Genomic DNA, 20,977 nt, shown 5'->3' with positions numbered 1-20,977 from the left:
ACAACCCCAGACACATCTTACGCGCATGATCACCACCAACACTCGCAACTACGCACAACTAGCGTCATCTATCCCACACCAAAAAACTTAAAACAGAACACTTGAACACGCCTATACATTTAGACATAAAAACTTATTTTACTATAAACAACATAAAAATCAAACTTTACATCCTTTCATCAAATTAGATTTCAATCAAAAACAATCAAAATAAAACTTAACACAAAACTCATAATTCCCGGGTTTATAACGCCATCTGAGGCTAGTTCACAACCACAAATTTCTGAAATTCTCTCCTCCCATTTGCACCCATCAGTAAACAAATTAAGTACATACTTCCCATTAGTGTGTTTCAACTATTTGGCTATCTTAATTATCTCCAAAAACAAATTATTTAGCATGACCCCGAAATTGACTTAGTGACTCATAATTTGACAGTTTCTCACTAACAAAAATCAGAAAAAATCTTTTCATTGGTTATTAACACCAAAAAGTACGTAGGTATGGATCTAGTGTGCTCAATTTCCGAAATAATTCTAATGACGTAACACCCTGTATAGTTTGAAAAGTCACAAAGATAAATATAGATATCATCAGTGATGTTATCTCTATTATTAAATACTTTTTTTACTAGTTTTTGAAGATGTCGTATCCTCCACCCGGTGGAGTCTACCCCACGCCGTACAATGGTGAGTTTTTGGGGTAAATTATTGGTACTATAGAAGCTTTAGGTCAGTACCCACCTGTGCCCCCGGGTCAGGGCTATGGAACGCCCCCTCCGCCCGGTTATGGACCACCTCCAGGGTATGGACCGCCGCCGCAAGGCTATCCTCCAGGGCAGTACCCGCCTCCGGGCCAGTATCCACCCCCAGGCCACTACGGACCTCCCCCACCAGTGATCAACCAACCGATGGGTCCAGGAGGTGCACCAGGTATATTTACTTTTATAAAATGATAAGATAAATATTTAAAAGAATAATAACAATTGAGTACACTGAAAAACGTTGTGTTGTGTGTGATTCTTTTTTGAATAATCATGATGATGTTTCTATTAACTATTAATAAATTATGGAAATAAATATGGAGTGAATGATCTGTAGTTGATAAAAAGTGTTTGTTTGTCTTAAAAGTTGATAGGGGAATAATGGGTCAGTTCTAACTATGTCTGAACTAAGAACACAATTCAATTTTAAGGCAATTCCGCGAATATTAGTTCGGAAACTTGGGAAATTATTTCGGATTAAAAGATCACCAAAAACCAAGGGTTACCACAAATTTCTCTCAGAAAGTGAACAAAGGCAAGTACACACACCTTAATAATAACAATGTTTGCGAAGTTACACGTAATTATGAAATTACCTCTCGCCTTATCAAGAATTTTCGTGTGTTGACAAAATTATGCAAGTACCTATTTTATGAACACAATTTAATTCTTAACGTTCTACTTAAGTTTTTTTTTTAATAAAATGAATTATCACTACGGTGAGCACAACTATGAAACTAGTAAATTGAAGTATTGGAATACAAAATGTTTTTTTGTGTAAACAGGTGGTTGGATGAATATGCCGCAAGGACAAGTCAATTGCCCTCCCGGATTGGAATACCTTACTATGATTGACCAATTGCTAGTCCACCAAAAAGTCGAATTATTGGAAGGTATGGAAATTAACTAAATTTCACCCCGATTTAACCCCCGTTGTAGCTCTCATTGGATTCGAAACCAAAAATAAATTTACTGTGAAAAATAGCCTAGGCCAAAAAGTATATTACGCCGTTGAAGACTCCGACTGTTTGACTCGAAACTGTTGCGGTCCAATTCGTCCTTTCGACATGAACATTTTAGATAATTACAAAAACGAAGTGATTCATTTACACCGTCCTCTGGCATGTGATTCTTGCTGTTTCCCGTGCTGCCTCCAAGTACATATCACGTCGAAATTGTCAATTATTCAATTATTTGTTCCAGAGCATAGAGGTTTCAGCACCTCCTGGCACAATTGTAGGAACAGTTGAGCAAGAATGGAGTATCTTTTGTCCCAGTTTCGCGATTAAAAATCCAAGTGGCGAAACGGTTCTGCGAATAGAAGGGCCGTTTTGTACTTTTAGTATTTGTGGAGACGTCGAATTTAAAATAATGTCAGCTGATGGGAACACACAAGTGGGGAAAATTTCAAAACAGTGGTCAGGTCTTATCAGAGAAATGTTTACGGATACTGATTATTTTGGGATAACGTTTCCGATGGACTTGGATGTGAGAATGAAAGCTGTCATGCTAGGAGCTTGCTTTTTAATTGTAATTTACTAATTGTGGAAAACTCTAAATTAATTATTTTCTTCTAGGATGCTATGTTCTTTGAAAAATCGAGAAATAAAGAAGAGGATACTCCAGGAATGCTTTAGTTTTTGCATTTATGTGATGTGTCGTTTATTTTTATTTTAAGTGTCTTTGCACAATGTATTTTTTATTGTTAATTCTATAAAGACGTGTCAATATTATTAATGCTTACAAAATGGCCTTCCCGACTATAAATTAATATATTATGTTCTTAATACTATTACTAACTATTTACATATTATATTCTCGTAATAATTGTACAATTTACCAATATAACGTTACCAGTAGGCGTACTCTTCATTAATTAACTTCTTACTCTACTTCGCATTAATACTAACGCTTTTTTGCTCAATTTCATTCGCATTTCACACGAGTCAAAAAGAACAGTTTTAATAAAATAACGATTTGACAATCACAAATAGGTAAGTAAAATTTTCGTTGTTTTTAAAGAAAACAAGTTTCATATCTTGAAGCGCGAATTCAAGTTTAAAAAACGAGTTTTTTATACTATTTTTGGTATTTTGTCCTCATGTCGTTTTAGGGATTATTGTGACGTTTGGTAATGTCTTAATTTTAAAAGTCAATATTTGATTTAGTCGCCTTTTTGACTATAAAGACATTAGAGAGTCTATTAAAGAATCAAAATGGAGGCAAATTAGAAAAAAATAATACAGTGCTTGTAAGAAAAACTGTTGCTAGACATGTTTAAAATGTTGGTTATGGCGGAAAATATAAAAAACTTGGCATGTCACTATAATTTTTGCAAAAAGTATTGTTAGTCAAAAGTCATATAATCGTTTAAATTAATATCAGATTAGTGTGTATCAATTTTATCATTCATCCGGTGTACAAAATGTGGGAATTCAGGTGATTTATTAACAGACGAAATTAACATAAAATTGCATTTACAAATAGGCTGTGTTACATTATATTATGCTACATGCATATTAATCTGAAACGACATTCTTTCAGGCAAAATTTACAACGAAATGCTTTCAGCAGTTTGATTAGTTTTAAAATAGCGTTATAAATCTTACTGGAACGATAAAATTCGGTAATAAAACAATTTCTCAGTTGAATGAATATAAGCAGAAGTAGTCAAAAGAAAACAAATCTTTCTATTGTGGAAGGAAATAAACCGTGGAAAACACGTTTCATATTCCTGAAACCTAAATCCAGGGAAGTAGAGGAACAATTGAGCTCAAGTTTAGGATGAAATTTAATTCGAAAATGGCCGCGTTAGTAAAATGAAACAAAGAGGGAGTTAGGTTGGTAGCAAAAATGGTGATATAAATATTGTAAATATGGATAAACATAACAGGAAATGGGAAATTAAAAGTGAGAAAAGGCGATAAATTTACATATGAAAAGTGAGTGTAGTCTAATAGTGTGCCAAGTTCTGTAATAAAAGTAAAATAACGAAGGAAAACATAAAGCCCCGTTTGTTAAATAAAGACTTCTTGTGTTCTATTTTTATTTATTGTGTTGGTGCGCATGCTTGGCGTCGCTGGGGGATGTTTCAATAGTCGCGCGAACACGTCGGAAAATGATGGAGTGGGAAGGTTCTGTCAACCGCGATTTCATATGTTTGATTTTTTTTTGACGCGTTGTGTCGCGAAAATAGCAAATAATATGACATAAACACCCGATATTGTCATGGAGTGGAAGTTTATGTTATGGTTGCTACCCAGTTTCGTGTTCCAGTTGTGTATCTGCCTCGATCAAGGTATGCAAGATGAAATGTTTATTTTCGTGTGTGGACGAGCATTTCTTCTTATTTCAGCGTCGTTTTACGGTAGCAGTCACATCTCATTCCCATTCCAAGAAGCCAAAAGCTCGACAGATGTGCATTTTCGGTTTCGGACTCTTCTACCCAATGCCTTGATACTCCTTGTGGCAGGCACTACCGACTACTGCATTGTTAGATTAGAAAACGGCAGAATTAAAATTAACATTAACCTAGGAGCCGGCGAATCCGAACTCCTATCCCAACACACTTTCAAACTAAATGACTTCAAATGGCATGAGGTTACAATCACCAGAAGGGAAGCTAATTTGTCGATGCAAGTTGATAACGCACCACTTGTACAGTAAGTCACTACGAGGACAAAGAAATCATCATTTAACCTACGATTTGTCTCAGGAAACAACTTCCTGGACAATTTTTTGAATTAAATATCCACTATGGCCTCTTTATTGGCGGCCATGGCAACTTCTCAGAGATTTTTTTTGGACATCTTGACAATTTTAGAGGATGTTTATCAGAGGTAACTAAAATAAGGAAAGCAGAAATGAGCTAATTATAACCCTCATGAATATCCCCGTTACAAGCCAAAGCTTTCACATTACAAAACAAATAAAAATTACTATATCAATGAAATTCCCTGATTTTTGCGTTAAGTTGCTAATTCATTCGTATAATTAATTATACGAAAAAAATTAAAAAAAATCGTAATTGACATTTTTACTCGTTAAGTAAATGTTTTATTTAAATCGAATTTTCCAATTTGTGTCCTCTCCAAGTCGCAAGTGATTCATTTATTTTGGTTTCTAAAAAAATATTCTTCGCTATTTATAACTCCCTACCCACTGGATGTGCGTAAAAACGATTATTAGGGTGGAAAACCATTAGAAATTCGACACTTTAGTTTAGAAAAAGTGTTTCTAAAAGCAGAACATTTTTTTCGAATCTCTAGCTCCAGTTTCAAGGCTTTAAGTTAAATAACAGACACAATTCGGATGTACTTTATGTTTTTTGCGATTTTGAATGCGAGTTTGAAATCTGTTTTAATTTTTATTGAAGGAATTTTGAGAAAATCGCACTTAAATGCCTAAAAATGTTTTTCTTGGCTGTTTTCATACTTTTTCCGTTTAGAAACAAAGTCAACTTTTGAATTTTTTGTGCAGAAATCAAATTTGTAACCTTTATCGGTCTTACTTTTTCGTATAATTACGTTGTCATATTATGAAAATTTGATCTACGAAATTCAGAAATAACTTACCTATATCTATGCCTACCTATACAGGTGTCCCAATGAAAAAAAAAACTAAAAAGACCTTGCAAAACGCCAAAACAGGTAAATTTTTTGACATTTTTTGTATAATAGGTATATACATACCAGGTGAATAAAAAGTATGGAACCAAACGTTTTTTGCTTAAACTATTTATTTTTTGAAAAAACTAATTGATGAGTGATAAAGTACTATAAAAATGTGATGATTTAACAAGAATAAAATTTTTCGAAATTTCCTTTTGTTTTTGAGTTCTACAAAAAAAATATTTTTTTAAATGACAACCCACTATAAAATCATTTTTCTCATAAAAGCTATACTCTAAGGATTACAACTATCTGCTTTATATTTAATTTTTTCAAAAAATTTTTTTCACATAAATTGCATTTTTGACAAAAAAAATCGCATAACTCAAATACAAAACAAAATTTCGTTCTGAAAATACGATCACATTTTTTTTATTACTTTAATTTATATTAATTATTATTTTCTGGAGGCAAATGATTAAAAATAAATCCGCTTGGTTCCATACTTTATATTCACCCTGTATAATAATTTTACAGGATGAAATAAAATTAAAAATATAAGAATAAAATTAAATTAATAAAACCGAATGCTGTAAAATATCTAACGCACAAATACACATAATTAGAAAAAAAATATCAAAAAAACAGTTTATTTTACAAAATATCCTGTCGAAATAAGTGTGGTTTAATAGTCTACAGTTTTGATTTTTTTATTACGATATGGTCAAAAAACCACCAAAACTATTTTTCATACCGAAAAATTCATGATTCACTTTTTGTTGCTTTAAAGCAAATCGATAAAAAATGTCAAGTCAAAAGTGAAAATACACAATAATCTGTTATTTTCTATCTTTGTTTGTATAATGATAAGCCACATTATGCTGTCCTTCTTCAAGAGTGACCAAAACTTTGTTAGTTTTAGAAAACTTGTTTGAAATTGCGAACTTTGTTTTTTAAATGAGTATTTTCAGTAATTATTAGAACCCAAACTTAACTAAAATAATTTATATAATTAATAATAATAATAATTAAAAAACAAATTTCATAAACGAGTTTTTTATATTACTTTTGTAATTTGCCCTCTTTATGCCGTTTTTACACAAAAATTTTTACTTTGTCGTAATTTTAAAAGTCAAAATTTGATTGACTATTTTAAGACATCACACATGAAGACAAATTACAAAAATTACCTATTATAGAACCTTTTTTCATTATACCTATAGTAGAATCAAGATCTTTAAGGCAGAGGGAGGGAGATGTGAGAGAAACAGACAGTATATCCGACCAATTCGGTATTTAAATGCAAACCGGTTGCCCCATATTGCAACCACCGCTGGCTAACTGGATATGCAGGGTTGGATTCAAAAACATTTACATAAAAAACTACTAGTTCAAATTAAAAAATATTTTTTTAAAAAAATGTCCTCTTCAGCTAATAACAATTTAATGTAAAAAATATATAACATTTTTATCACCCAGCTAGAACCACGTGTAGGTATGAGGACGTTTTGACAAAAATTAAAAAATAACACACACAAGCGAATGAAAACTTAAGCCAACCCTGATTACAACAGCACGAGACGGGCACGAGTCATAACCAAACCAGATTTCCAGACGCAACTGACCATTTTAACAAGGTGTTTTTTTACTCTTTGCTGCCTCGAAAACAAAATTGGTCGAATGTTTCAACCACGCGTGAATTTTTACGACTGAGGACAAAAAAAGGGACTCGAAGTGAGTCTTATAAAAATTGAACCAAGTAAACAACAAGATGAACAAAAAGTATTGAACTAAGCGGTTTTTTTTTCACTTTCAAAGGTTTAAGTACGATTCTCAAAATTCTTTCAATAAAAATTAAATCCGGTTCGTATTTTCATTCACCATCCCCCAAAGACACCCTCTTTTGAGGGCAAAAACATTGAAAAGATGAGTCGATCTTAAACAGTAGATTGGTGATTTTATTACAACGATAAATAAAATAGCAGCAGTGACTTGGTGAGTTATCTTGTTATGAAAACTTGCAGAGCAGAGAATAGGTTTCTGTGTTGCATTTTGGGTCAAATGTGTAAAGTTTAATAATAATAATACGTTTCTTGTGAATGCAACATGTCATCTGCGCATAAAACAGCTTGTAAACATAATAAAAGCTGGTGACCCAAATTCGTTGAAATTGAGTAAATCTTAAATTTGGAATTTCTTCCCTTTTAGTTAAGCTATAACGGCCTAATGGTCCTTGAACAAGCAAGGCTCCGTCAATCGCAATCAATTGTTCAACGAATAACTTGGAATTGTGCGAGTGAATTCGAAGCTACATTCGAGCAACCAATTAGTTTCGTAGAAGACGACGCTTTCATGTTACTCTCACGAAATTTTTACTCGAAAGAAATCAAAATCCAATTCGATATTAAGACACAAACGACGCAAAGTATTTTGCTTTATAACATGGGACGGGGTACGAAATTTGACTTTTTCCTTATCGAAATATGGAAAAGTAATATTCGATGTATAATCAAAAGCGAATCAAAAAATACAGAAATTGTAAATAGTGAGTACATTGCTGATGGACATTGGCATAAAGTACATGTACATATTAGTCCAACGCTCATCGAAATTAGTGTAGATGGAAAAATAAAAAACGAGAAAAACAGCCACGGACACGGCTTTCAATTAAGCGACAACGTATATATCGGTGGTCTGGAAGTGAGTAAACGCTCACGGGCCATGTCCAAAGGTTGCAAATACTGCGATGCAACTTTCAAAGGTTGCATAAGACACATTATTATCTCCGACGTGAAAGTTGGACTCTCTGATGTCATTGTGAGTGAAGGCTTGTTATCTGGTTGCATGTGGCACTACCCTTGCGTACAAAACCCGTGCAAAGATGGCAGCGTTTGCGTCCAAAAAGGCCTCGACTCATTCCAGTGCCACTGCCAGGAGGAATTCTGTGTAAAACATAACTTCACTGAAGGATACAAAGTCTTCTCACACAACAGTCTTGCCACAGATTTAGAACTACTATCAGTCGAACCTTTGAGTGTTTTAGAGGGCAAGAGTGCTATAATCACCACTAATAACTTGTACATGATACTTGATTATCAAAAATTTGGGATCAAAGATTCTGGAATTAATTTTTATATAATTGAAGGGCCAATGCACGGAACTATTGAGACCTGGCCTCATGAAAAATCCTTCTCACTTGGCGATATTTTAAAAGATAAAGTTCATTACATACACGATGGCTCAGAATTTTATCAAGATATTGTAGTCCTCGAAGTGGAATTCTCGCCAGATAAATCCTTTATTTTGCCAGGATATTTACAGGGTAGATTTAGATTTAGTTTATCTGCAAATATAGTCCCGGTCAATGATCTTCCGCTATTGAGTGCTTCCGAATCTACAGTTTTACGCATCGTTCAGGTAATTTGACACAAATTTATAGCATGATCAAAAAAATTTTGTTTTGAATGTCAATAACATAGATTTTTTAGTTATTTTTTAGTGGATTCCTTATCTCGACACCTAACAACTCTTAACGCTATTTTGTTTTAATACAGCAGGCAGAATTGAGTCAATGCTAGTTTTTTATTTGAGTTTTTTTGTTTAAGATGAATGTCGGCATGACATGTTTGTAGTTGAAATGGTGAGTAGTGAACTATAACATTTTTACTTTCCTTATCCTATAAGATACCAAAATGTTGGTTTGGGCTAGAAACTTGAAATTTGGTATGTAAGTTACTTGTAGGAAGGGGACGTAAAGACCAAAAGTCGCAAAATTATACGGTCGAAGATATGGGAATATAAATTATTTAGAATCAGACTTGAACCCGCGACAACTAGGTGACTTAGGTGACACTAACGCAAATGTTAGATTTGCTACCGGATTTCCAACACGTTAGGATATTTTCCAAATAAGTAGGATAAGGAAAGTCGTGTGAAGTTCACACCAGATTTTTTTAAATGTACACTAAACCCTACTAATGTAGTTTAGTGTAGATTTATTTTGCATGAACTCGCTTTGTTCATCGGCGATTCCACGACCAGGTGTTCTTGTAGGGCACGAAAAAGCAGATCGATTCGGATCTTTTCAAAGTGAAGGATCCAGATAGCCCCCCCGAGCAAATCATTTACAATATAATCAAATCAGATGTTGGACATTTCGAACACAGGAACAAAGAAGGAATTAAAATAAACTCTTTCAGTCAAAAAGAAATCGAAGAAAAGAAAATCATGTTCGTACATCATAGCAATTCACAAAATGATTCATTTATTTCGTTGCAAGTGTCAGACGGGATTGAAACGAGTCCCGTTACTAAAATCCGTGTTTCTGTTTCGCCACAATATTGGCGTTTGGAGAATAACACAGGGTTGACTGTTTTACACCAAACTTCAGCAATAATCACACCCTTCAATTTGAGTTTTACGTCGAATGTTATGGGGGTGGATCATAAAATCCAATTTCATGTTGTCAAAAAGCCGTCTTATGGTGTCATAGAAGTTGAGAAAAATATGAACGTCTGGGAGTTGTCGGAAATTTTTACCAACATTGACTTGAAACAACATCGAGTCAGGTACAGACATACAACATCAAAGCCCGAGTTTGACGAATTTCAGGTAACTTATTTATTGTGCAATTAGCGAGTTACGTGATTTCCGTTTCAGTTTAGACTAACTTTAGATAAATCGTCTGTGTATACGTTTAGACTAACTTTTGTTAAATGTTCTTTAACAAATGTGAATACTAAGCCGTTATTGTTTTTGAATGAGACATGGGAAGCAACTTTGTCATCTGAATATTTATCGTTTCATACACAACCGATAAAAACACTACCAACTTCGATACACTACGTCATAACATCACCTCCAGTTTACGGCTATCTCTTCTCTTCAATGTCGAAATACAAGTTACGATCTTGTGACACATTCACTCAAGAAGATATCCAGTCACAAAATATAAAATACAAGTTCCACCAAAAACCATACTCTTATATCAACGACAGTTTTCAATTTATTGTTTTATCTCCAGGTTGTAAAAATCTCACTCACAATTTTAACATTATTTACAAGCCGCCCGATGATGTGTCTTTGAAAGTTGTGTTTTATTCCCGTCCCCTGCTCGTGGACGAGGGGGCAAGTGAGACCATTGATTTAACAAATTTAAATATCAAATCGTCGGTTGTAACCGAACTCGTGTTCAACATCACCCAAAAACCCCAATTTGGCGTTTTATTAATAAGTTCTCGCAACGCTAGTGATTTTTTCACTTTGAGTGAACTCAAGTCCAAACAAGTTCGTTATAAACACGATGGTTCTGAGACTCGCCACGATGGGTTCGTTTTTAGTGCACTTTCCGCACTAGAGAACTTCCAATACGTTGGCGAGTTTAAAATCGAAATAAATCTCAAAAATGATAACAGTCCTATCAGGGTGATCGATAAAGTGTTTCATGTCGTTGTCGGTGGAGAACGCATTGTGACAGGGAATGACTTGAAATATTCAGACGCTGACTTAGACACGACACCGGCGCAAATCATTTATACATGCAGGGAATCACCGAATGGGAATTTTTATTACATCGAGAATCGAACACTTAAAATTAAAGAATTCACACAGAGTGATATCGACAATAACCGAATTTTATTTCGACATAAAGGCCCCGAATATGCCAAAGTTAGACTATGGGTGACTGATGGCAAATTTCACGTCAATGGAGTATTAGAAGTACAAGCTTCAGCACCTTTCATTCATGTCCACCACAAGAAAAAATTAATTGTGCAACAGAGTAGTTTAGCTGTTGTGACTCAAGATAATTTATCTTACGCTACAAATGTTTTTGCTTCCGATATTGATGTCATTTATGAAGTTACATCTCAACCAACTTCGGGAAGACTGGTCAATACTAATAATTTAAAGGTAAAAAAACTGGTTTATTGACCCAAAATAATTTCTTTTTCTAGTCATTACAAAATTTTACTCAAGCCGATGTTGTCTCAGGTCGCATTAGTTACATCAATGAGGTTTCTAATTCTGACGCAGATGAAATCGAATTAACAGTTAGATGTAAAGATGCCGTTAATGTTGCTCAGTTGGGAGTTTTAATACTACCGTCCACTTATTGGGAACCACTTGAAATCAAAAATATTAATAAGTTACAAGTTGAGGAGTCAACTAGTGCAATTATCACTAAAAATATCTTAGAGGTTTTTTTACTCCAATTGTGTTTAATTAAATTAACGAAATTTCTTTTAGATATCACAAATAAATGTACCACCTTCTGCTATTTATTACTACATTACACAGTTACCCGAAAATGGTTATATAAGTACAATACCTGATTCCAAACGTTCTGATTACGAACCCAGTAATGTGTATTATTTTACTCAGGATTCCATAAACGAAAATCGGATTTTATACATCCAATCGGTTGCAAATCAAACTCGGGATAAAATCGTTTTTAATGTAACAAACGGAATAGTTTGGCAAAACGACGTTACTTTACGGGTCGAAATTATCCCCGAACAAATCTACTTAGGGAGTAACAACGTAACAGTAAACGAAGGTGGCGTCACCACATTATCTACCTCACATCTTTTTATATTAACCGATTATTACAAAAGTAAATCGCAAGTGCAGTATTTACAATATGCAATTTTACAAGATGCCCGTCACGGTTGTATACAAATCGACAAGAGATGCAATAAATTAAACAAGTTTTCGCACAAAAAATTACTCGGGGGAAGTATAAGTTACGCTCATGACGGCTCCGAAAACCTTGTTGATGAAATTAAGTTAACTGCGGTTGTTAACCAGAAGAGAAGCAATCCGGTTACATTAACCGTTAATGTGTTACCTGTCAATGATCAAAAACCGAAGTTAGTCAATAATACAGGACTTGTCATGTGGGAAGGCGGAGTGGAAGCAATAACCAACTCAATGTTGGGTGAGTAAAACTAAAAACTTTTTCTTTTAATAAATAAATAATTACAGCTGCAATAGACAACGATAAACCAGGTGATATTTTAAAGTATCAAGTTTTAAATAGTTGGTGGGGTAGTTTGGCACTTAAATCCGACTTGTCAAGCTCCGTGAATCATTTCACTCAGGAACTTATCAACCGAGGAATGATCGTGTTCAAAAATCAAGGTTTGGTGGCATTGTCCCGAGGGGCCGTTAACTTGAAAAAAATGTGTACAACTAATTCCAATCCCAAAAAAATCCAGTAATTCCAATCAGATTAATTCCTATAATTCCAAATTAATTCCTGTAATTCCAAAATAATTCCTAAATTAAATAGTTCTAAGAAATTCAACTCATCAATACGGTACTGGCCGCCAAAATTAACCTAACAACTAAAATTTTGCGATTTTTTACATTGCAATATTTTTGTTATTCTTTGTCGGATTTCAACGAATTTTTGTTCGGCTTAAAAACGAACTTTACAGAACATTGTAATTTAATTCATTTCTGGTTTTGTCTTGTAAATGTTATGCCTAAAAGACGAGAGCACTGTTTTTTTACTTTTTTTATACTAAGCCGTAGTGTGCAATAGAGACAAAATTAAGTTTTTACTTATTTCACATTATTGCCCGTTTTTTTCTGAATGAGGACCAATTTTTTTTTTTAATTTTATCTTTTGGTGCCCCAGAGATCCAAAACATTGGAAAATAAGCTACTTTTCTAATGTTACTCAGAAAGTAGGCTACATAAAAAAGTAGTTAAACCGAAAATTATTGCTTGTCACCAAAAAAGCACAGTTACGTCTTTGAACACAAAAAATCTGAAAAACTTGGAACTTCAACGGATTTTAATAATAACAAAAGAAATAAGACAGTAGGTACAAGTACGTATTTTTGACAAAATTTTTTCTAACGGAAATTATAAATGAAACCATAATAAAACCATAAATTGGAGTATAAAAGTGTAAAAGTTAAAAAAATATAAAAAGTAAAAAAATATAAAAATTATAAAAATTAACCATAAAATAACACAAATCATTAGATAACATGAACTAATAAATACTAAGAAGAAACTAAGAAAAACACAAAACATAAAATAAAAACTCTCAAAATATATTCAAAAAAACAATAATCAATAGAAATAAAAAAATTAAAGAAATAAAAGTTTTAAATTTCGTTTTTCTCAACCAAAATCGACTATGATAAAAAAGGTAAAAAATTTTACTAAAAAAAATGTTTTAAAAAACAAGTTGCAGAGCGTGTTTTTTACTAGAGGTGTGCACAGAAAACAGCCATTTTGAATCGTGTTTTATACAAGATTTTTTCCAATTTGGTTGTGAAAAACATAGGCACCAAATTCGAATTTAAAATCTGTGATTTCAATAATTTTCCAAAATCATACTAGGTCGTGGCGTTGCTATGAAAATAGTGTTATTTATTTGTTTTCTTAATGTCACACTTTTTAACACTAGTGATAAAATAATGTCATATTTTATAACTAGTGATAAAATTAAACACATTTGACAACTAAAGTGACATCACAATGGTTGCTTTTCACAACAAAATTGGAAAAAAAATTGTTTCCCCCTAACGGAATAAAACTTACTCCGAAAAAATGTATTTTCAATAAAACGACTCATTTTTAATAGAAAATCGCAATAGAAACACAACAAATACAAAAAAAATCAATTGAACAAATTATCAAGTGGAAGCTTCCAGGCGCCTATTTTGACGTTATGGCACAGATTCACATTCATTGAAATTGGAAATGTAATGTTTTTTTAAGGTTTATATTTTTCATGTCTCAAGAATTAAAATTATGGAGAATAATGTGGTACATAATTCAGAAAAGGATGTACAATAATCTGAAATCAGTAAAAACTTAAGTTTGTTTCTGTCGCACACCACAGTTCAGTATGAAAATAAGTAAAAAAAACACCACTGCTTTCGTCTTTTGAGTATCACAAAACTAGAAATATTATTGAATTAAATTACAATGATCTACAAAGTTTTTTCTTTAAGCCAAACAAAAATTCGATAAAGAATAACAAAAATATTGCATCGTGAAAAATCGCAAAATTTTTGTTGTCCGGTTAATTTCGGCGGCTGATAATTCCAAAAAAGTTCCAGTAATTCACATACAATTCTAGTAATTCACAATCCAAAGATAATTTCAATAATTCCAAGCAATTTCCGATTGAATTCCAAAAATTTGTAGTGAACGGCCCCTCGGGTTTCCCCCAATTGAGACTAATTAACTTGATTCTAGATGGACGCGAAGCGAAATTTACGTTTAATATAAGTGATGGATTACACACAACAGAACAGTACACATTTCACATAAAAACAAAACCAGTACAGTTGGAAATCCACTGTAGATCACTCCACATTTTCCCATTGCAACGAAAATACATCACATCGTCACATCTGCTCACAACAATTTCAGACTCGACCCGTGTTGTGACCTACGATGTTGTGACCCCACCGACTCTCGGCCGCCTCATGATGGAGTCAGCGGAAGCCCCAGGGATTTACAAAGTCGTCTCAACATTCACCCAAAATGACTTAAACGAAAGCAAAGTCTTCTACGAGCACACACACCAATTTTCCGATTTGTACGCAAATGATTCGTTTGTTTTCAACGTCAAGGCCCACCTTGCGCGCAGTTTGCACAATCAGAGTTTGAAAATCGACATTTCTGTGTCTTCGGGGGGCTTGGACGCGTATGTGACCATTCCGAAGATCACGGTTAATGAAGGGGGGATTACCACAGTTCCGTTGAATTTATCACGTGTGATTAGTTTTCTTGAGAATCATGCCGGGATTCGGTCACCGATTATTCACGCATCGGCTAGTGTCCCCCAACATGGGGTGATTTTCCTCAAACATAATCACAACATTAGCACTTTTACGCAACAGCAGTTGGAGGCGGGGCAGGTGTATTACGAACATGACCATTCGGATTCACTTGGGGATAATATTCATTTTTCTTTATATTTGATTCCGGGTTATGTCATTTTGTGTAATATAACAGTGCCTATTAGTATTAACCCGATTAATGACCAACCGTTTAATTTGGTTACGCCGGCTCCAAGTTTGACTGTTGTACAAGGCGAGAATCACACGATTACAAGAACTGAACTTGCGACAGAAGACGCGGATACACCACCATCGAAAATAAAATATGATATAATCTCAGGGCCGCATCAAGGGAGATTAGTCTTGTTACCGGATCGAGTACCTGTGACTTATTTTACTCAAGCTGATATTGACAACAAATTGTTGGTTTATATACATAATAGTTCGGTTCTGGTTGATTCGTTTCATTTTCGAGTCTGGGATGAATCTTTCCGGCCGGAATTTAAGTTGTTTAATATAATAGTTTTGCCGATACGGATTAATATAACAGCAGGATTACCGGTGTATTTGCAACAAGGCTCAGACGTTATGTTCCTATCAGAAAAACAGTTTTTTATTGAAACAAATGCAAATCAGGAGAAGATTCGGTATACGGTGAAACGTGAACCGAAACGTGGGGTTCTCTACGTACAAGATGCTCCCTCTATGGTGTTCACCCAAAATGACTTAAAAAATGACTATGTCATGTACCTACAAACTGATATGACCGCCGCTAATGACACGTTTAAAGTCATCGGTGAGATTATTTCCGGTAATACATCGGTAGGAAACGAAGTTGATGTAACAATTAAAGTACAACCACTGATGCAAATACGAAACTTCACTGTTATAACTGGGGAGTATAACCGACTCACATTAAGTGTTCTTGATGCTACACCTTTAGCTAAATTAACCAATAGCAATCCACGATATACAGTCATGCATCTACCGACTTGTATCCAAGTGAAGAAAGTAATAAGAAGTTCAGGCGAAAAGCGTCATGTGTTAAATACAGTGATAACGTCGTTTAGTCACGATGAAGTACAAAGTGGTTTAATATATTTATATGTGAAAAATATCGAACTACCTTGGAACGGCCTACAGGAACGTTTAATTTTTCTACTTGCTGCTAGTATTTTCCAACCGGCTGTTGGCGAATTAAAATTAGATATTAAGTCCTCGATTAGTAATGAAATCCACTCGACTTTAGCCGGGCCGAGTGACCCAGCCGGTCATGAAGGAGGCTTGCACTTTGCAAGTCCTAACATGACCCGAGACTACTTCCTCATTGGTACAATTCGTTGTTGCACTAGACGTGGTTTAATTTTGATTGTTTTAGTGAGTATGGTTGCTGGTGTGATTATACTCGGAGTCGCTGTAATCGTAGTTATTAAGTGTCGCTCATTAGAAGTTGAAGAATTGAAGAAAGAAGAGGAGTGTTTGCAACCTATACCTCTACCGAGACCTCCTGACCGGTTATTGGCGTCACCTTCGCCCCTAAAGCAGCACCATTTAGATGGATTCACCCCATCGCTACCCACAGCACTGCCACAGTGTAAAGTCACTCCACTTAGTAGAAGTGAGCTTGAATCGCATGCGTGTTACCCCTACGGTGTTGATGAGCAACATTCGGATGATTGGAGTAGTTGCGAAGCATCAGACCCAACGTGTCCCTCTAAGAACATTATGCTGCGTAGAAACCAATATTGGGTTTAACATTTTAACTCGACTTTTCATTACCTATCAGTGTATAGGTCTGTGGTGTATTTATACAAAAATTACAAAACGTTTTTTACGGAACTTAGGTTTTATTTCTTTCTTAGGGATAGTTTTCTTATTATTTTTATATACAATACTAGGCTTAGAGTGAACCAATGCGTTATTTTATCGCTACAATATTGTAGGTATTTTTACTTTTTGCTATGTTTGAATAAATATTATCTTATTTTGAATTCCATTAATTACTGGAATGTATGAAGTCCAAAATCGCCAATATATCACAAGTTATTTAGAAATTACTTTGAAGTTGCCAAACCGATAGTTCGACTCGATTTTGGCAATTCAAAATCGTAGGTTTTATCATAATTATCACAGCAATTCAATGGAGGCCTTGCCCGCACCCCGAACGTTGTAAGTCTTTTTTCAGGTAGCTGACAAAGCATCAAAGTAAGTAAACGATACTGAAACAATAACCTGGCTCATTGGTCAAACAAAACGAAATTTGATACCTCATCCGAATATTGTTCAGTAAAGTCTTTGGGAAACTTATTATCTCTGATGCTGGTCATTGTCTGTATTCTTTCCATATCCGTGGAGAAATATACCAACAATTCGAAAAATATCAATCCCAATGAGTATATGTCAACCTTGTAATTGTATTTTTGGCCGTTCAATTGTTCAGGGCTCATATACAAGCGAGTTCCTACAAAAAAATGTCAAATGTCAAAATTTTTGGACAGATAGAGTTGCCAACTCACCAACTTCTTTCGTGTGTCCTTTAAGTGAACTTAAACCACTTGAAGCATCATGAGATTCCTCTTCGTCTTTCACCAAACCAAAATCCCCCACTTTGATTTGACCATCCAAAGAAAAAAATATATTGCTAGGCTTCAAGTCACGATGTATTAGGCCGTGCATGTGTACGTATTCAACAGCCGACACAATTTGTTTAAATATTTGTAAGATGTCGGTAACGGGGCGCTCTTTATTATCGACCAACCACTCTTTCAAACTCTGTCTTTGACATAACTGCATTTGAATGTAAAGAAAAGTTGGTGGTTCTTTTACAGGAGAGTCAGTTAAGCTGTGATAACGCCGACTAGGGCGGCGCCAGTTTACCCCCGATGTGTGGGATTCCTCATACGACACTGTCTCAGTTTTATCACTTTGCACATGGCTGCCTTTGGTACTATTCTGAAATACAATAAACGAATCGTTACTCTTAGTTTCATCGATTGCGTAAGAAAAAGGATCAACAGTCTTATTTTTTGAGTGTGTTGTTTCAGTTGTAAATCCACTTGTTTCTCTATCTCTACAAGAAATAGTTTTAATTTTTGACAGTACAAGTACAAAGCTTACTTGATCCAATCGTTATCGTGTTGTTCTTGCCAACCTGGCGGAGGCTGCTCCACCCACGAATTAAAATACCTAACAATATTATGGTGTTCTAATTTTGCCAAAGCCTTGACTTCTCTCATAACAGCTTCGCGTTTTTTTCTCCTGAAACGTTTTATTGTCAAATGAACCGACAAAAATAATATCATACTCATTAGGCAACACAATTCTTTTTATCGCGTAGTGACACTCATCAATTTTTTGTTTCACTTCAAAAACAACCCCAAAACCGCCCTTCCCCAAACACCTTAAAGTATCAAAATCGTTCAAATAGCGCGAAGTGAATAACCCATCCGACGACTCAGATGTCCTGTCAGATGAGGAGTCTTCTACAGGGCGTTCAACAAAAATCACTTGTTTAGTGGGGTTTTGGCGGCGGCTGAATGACCGAAACATTAAATTGAACAGGAGAGAAAATGTCAATAGTGTAACGAGAATTTCTTTCCTGGAATATCACGTTTTGAAGAAAGAAAAAAATAAAGTGCGAAATTCTCACCACCACATTGAAAATAACCATCTGAGACTATCAGTTTTCGAATTAAAAGTCAAGGCCGGGTATTTTAACGTATTATTGTTTTCACAAATCGCACTATTTTTTTGTTTTATTGCTTGGTCACTGTAGAGGAAGTATCCATGACCGTTGACATATTCCGAGCTGTATAAAACCGAAATCGCTGTTGAATCATCCTCAGTTACAAGTCCTGACGCTGGGATAGGTTTCCAGGGGATTTTCCCCAAACTCCTCGGTGGTCCCACTGCCGTTACCGCTTGTAACTTATTTTGTAAAACGAAAGATTCATGAATGTACAACTAAAACCCAAAATTAGAAAGAATATGGCAAAATTACCACAAACCTGCTTCTTGTGCATCCCGAGATATATAGCTGGTGATATTTCCGTTTCTTTACTATTTTTTACTTGAAACAAATTTATTTCTGTGAGTTTATGGCCGTTCCATCTCCAAACACGCACTATAGGTGATGGAAATTGATATTGCCAAGTGGTTTCAACGTTATTTTGAAAATTTGAGGCTAATAGTAGACCATCAGGTATTATGGCGGATATATTCCAGTTGAAAAGGTTTTTGTTTGAGTCAGCACAACTAACATGAGTTGATTTTATATTGTGATGGCCTACACTGAAGTTCCATTTTTCATGTCCTGATTGTGACTCAACAGCCCTAACTATCTGTGTGCTCCTCTCCAAAAGTAAAATATCCTCAACTTCAGGCCCACTATTAGTGGTGTTTATGCAATGTAGAGTGGAACAAGTGTAGAAAACTTTGCCAGTGCGGAACCCTATACCATAGGTTCGCACTTCAAGTCCCCCTGCTATAACTAAATCGTCGGAGTATTTAAAAGAGGATCTTAATAGAGACTCTGCTGATATTGAAATTGGATCAATACTGGAACCATCAAACCTGTATAACGCCCCAGTTAAAGAGGGGATTATCCTGATCCATTTACCACTATTTGTTAACTGGAAATAGAGATTAGAACAATTTTACGGGGATTTATCTTTCTCCACCTCAAGATTATGAATGTTTGAGACTAGTAAAGGTCCAGGATCGGTATCAACTTGCCATTTTAAAGCCCCTTCTGAAGACAAGGCTGAGAATTTTCCGTCAATGGTACTAACAAGAACCAAGCTAAAATTTTATTTTTATAATCACTATTCCACTGTTAAAGTGCTACATACCCTGGCACATAACTGTCAAGACAGTTTGGGAGCTGCTCATATTCCCCGTGGACTTGAATTAAAACCAGTAAGAAAAAAACAATACCTGATTGGAAAAAAAGCATTTTGGAAATATATTATGGTAAAAATGCTACACATCACATGTTCGTTAAGTCATATTATTATTATTAAACCACACTGAATTCAGGAATGTAATGAAATTTAGCGTAAAACACAACAGGATATTTCTTTCAAAATAATGTTATTTACAACAAGTGTGTACATGTCACTGCTGTCATTTGATGACACAAGTTCATGATGTGGTTCCAGAATGTCGCACTTGGTACTTGGTGTCGAACCTTGGCAAACATTGAACTCGCGCAGCACCGTAGCACACATCACGTGGTTGACTTTCATTCTGTTCAAATTTTCAAATTCGAATTGAATTAAAACAGTTTTCTTATGGATAATCGGTGAGGTTTTTGCAAAATCTTGAAGAATAAACGTTAATTAATTTTGAAATGTCCAAACTGTCAAAATTTGCTATTTTTAGAAGATTTACATGACACTGTGTATTTAGTGCATTTATTGTGTACTAAAATTTGTATTTTGATCAATTTTTGATTCAAAAACACCGATTCGAGTCGTTTTTATCGCTTTTAGCCTTTATTGCCAAATCTTAAAAAAATCAAAAATTCATAATTCGACAGATTGCATGATTCTTTCCATACAATTAGTCTAAAAATTCTAAATAGTTGGAAAAAAATTCAAATTTTCAAACAAGAAAATCGGTCAACGATTAATAAAGTTATTTTTTTTTTAGTTGTAGTAGTATAAGCTAGCCTCAAAATTTACAAATAAGGGCTAAAAATTGCTTAAATCCTAATTTTTGGCTAAAATATAGTGATTTCTGCTATTTCCATTCAACCTGGGTTTGTTTTTAAGCAAAAAAATCAAACTAAA

The 20,977-nt window shown here is 34.6% G+C and overlaps 3 protein-coding genes across 7 annotated transcripts; 2 read left to right on the top strand and 1 right to left on the bottom strand.

Annotated features, from left to right (window-relative positions):
* The first annotated feature begins 186 nt into the window (after positions 1 to 186).
* On the top strand, positions 187 to 2,622 carry LOC123006723 (phospholipid scramblase 2). 5 transcript variants are annotated; one of them, XM_044401423.1, is made up of 7 exons: positions 188 to 493; positions 635 to 689; positions 732 to 932; positions 1,549 to 1,656; positions 1,703 to 1,920; positions 1,967 to 2,293; positions 2,341 to 2,622. In XM_044401423.1, exons 2-7 carry the CDS (start codon positions 644 to 646, stop codon positions 2,398 to 2,400), a joined length of 960 nt encoding a protein of 319 aa, XP_044257358.1. In that variant the 5' UTR covers positions 188 to 493; positions 635 to 643; the 3' UTR covers positions 2,401 to 2,622. The 5 variants fall into 5 exon arrangements, with proteins under 5 accessions (XP_044257357.1, XP_044257358.1, XP_044257356.1 ...); XM_044401421.1 differs by having other exon boundaries at positions 188 to 501; XM_044401424.1 differs by having other exon boundaries at positions 235 to 328.
* A 957-nt stretch (positions 2,623 to 3,579) lies between these two features.
* LOC123006721 (chondroitin sulfate proteoglycan 4) lies at positions 3,580 to 17,176 on the top strand. Its single transcript, XM_044401419.1, has 11 exons — positions 3,580 to 4,061; positions 4,119 to 4,425; positions 4,479 to 4,602; positions 7,582 to 8,790; positions 9,427 to 9,984; positions 10,033 to 11,283; positions 11,328 to 11,570; positions 11,620 to 12,310; positions 12,358 to 12,513; positions 14,596 to 16,515; positions 16,564 to 17,176. Exons 1-11 carry the CDS (start codon positions 3,992 to 3,994, stop codon positions 16,938 to 16,940), a joined length of 6,906 nt encoding a protein of 2,301 aa, XP_044257354.1. The 5' UTR covers positions 3,580 to 3,991; the 3' UTR covers positions 16,941 to 17,176.
* Positions 17,013 to 20,381, bottom strand: LOC123006722 (eukaryotic translation initiation factor 2-alpha kinase). The gene is made up of 9 exons (XM_044401420.1): positions 20,036 to 20,381; positions 19,865 to 19,985; positions 19,193 to 19,816; positions 18,835 to 19,148; positions 18,490 to 18,783; positions 18,303 to 18,443; positions 17,702 to 18,255; positions 17,453 to 17,646; positions 17,013 to 17,404 (listed from the first exon to the last, which is right to left on the bottom strand). Exons 1-9 carry the CDS (start codon positions 20,137 to 20,139, stop codon positions 17,240 to 17,242), a joined length of 2,511 nt encoding a protein of 836 aa, XP_044257355.1. The 5' UTR covers positions 20,140 to 20,381; the 3' UTR covers positions 17,013 to 17,239.
* Positions 20,382 to 20,977: the final 596 nt, after the last annotated feature.

This window comes from Tribolium madens, unplaced genomic scaffold (assembly GCF_015345945.1).
Source record: "Tribolium madens isolate multiple individuals breed KSU strain unplaced genomic scaffold, Tmad_KSU_1.1 Scaffold_2;HRSCAF=44;Tcas5.2_LGX, whole genome shotgun sequence".
In the NCBI taxonomy this organism is placed as follows: Eukaryota; Metazoa; Arthropoda; class Insecta; order Coleoptera; family Tenebrionidae; genus Tribolium; species Tribolium madens.
This window is presented reverse-complemented; position numbering and strand designations above follow the sequence as displayed.

Coding starts and splice junctions, on each gene's coding strand:
- LOC123006723 (XM_044401422.1), top strand. CDS start 644: ATGTCGTATCCTCCACCCGGTGGAGTCTACCCCACGCCGTACAATG. Junction 690..731: donor CTACCCCACGCCGTACAATG/GTGAGTTTTTGG, acceptor TAGAAGCTTTAG/GTCAGTACCCACCTGTGCCC. Junction 2,294..2,340: donor TAGGAGCTTGCTTTTTAATT/GTAATTTACTAA, acceptor ATTTTCTTCTAG/GATGCTATGTTCTTTGAAAA.
- LOC123006721 (XM_044401419.1), top strand. CDS start 3,992: ATGGAGTGGAAGTTTATGTTATGGTTGCTACCCAGTTTCGTGTTCCAG. Junction 4,426..4,478: donor GATAACGCACCACTTGTACA/GTAAGTCACTAC, acceptor GATTTGTCTCAG/GAAACAACTTCCTGGACAAT. Junction 16,516..16,563: donor CCGAGACTACTTCCTCATTG/GTACAATTCGTT, acceptor TGATTGTTTTAG/TGAGTATGGTTGCTGGTGTG.
- LOC123006722 (XM_044401420.1), bottom strand. CDS start 20,139: ATGCTTTTTTTCCAATCAGGTATTGTTTTTTTCTTACTGGTTTTAATT. Junction 19,149..19,192: donor TCGGGATGCACAAGAAGCAG/GTTTGTGGTAAT, acceptor TTTGGGTTTTAG/TTGTACATTCATGAATCTTT. Junction 17,405..17,452: donor CTGAACAATATTCGGATGAG/GTATCAAATTTC, acceptor TTATTGTTTCAG/TATCGTTTACTTACTTTGAT.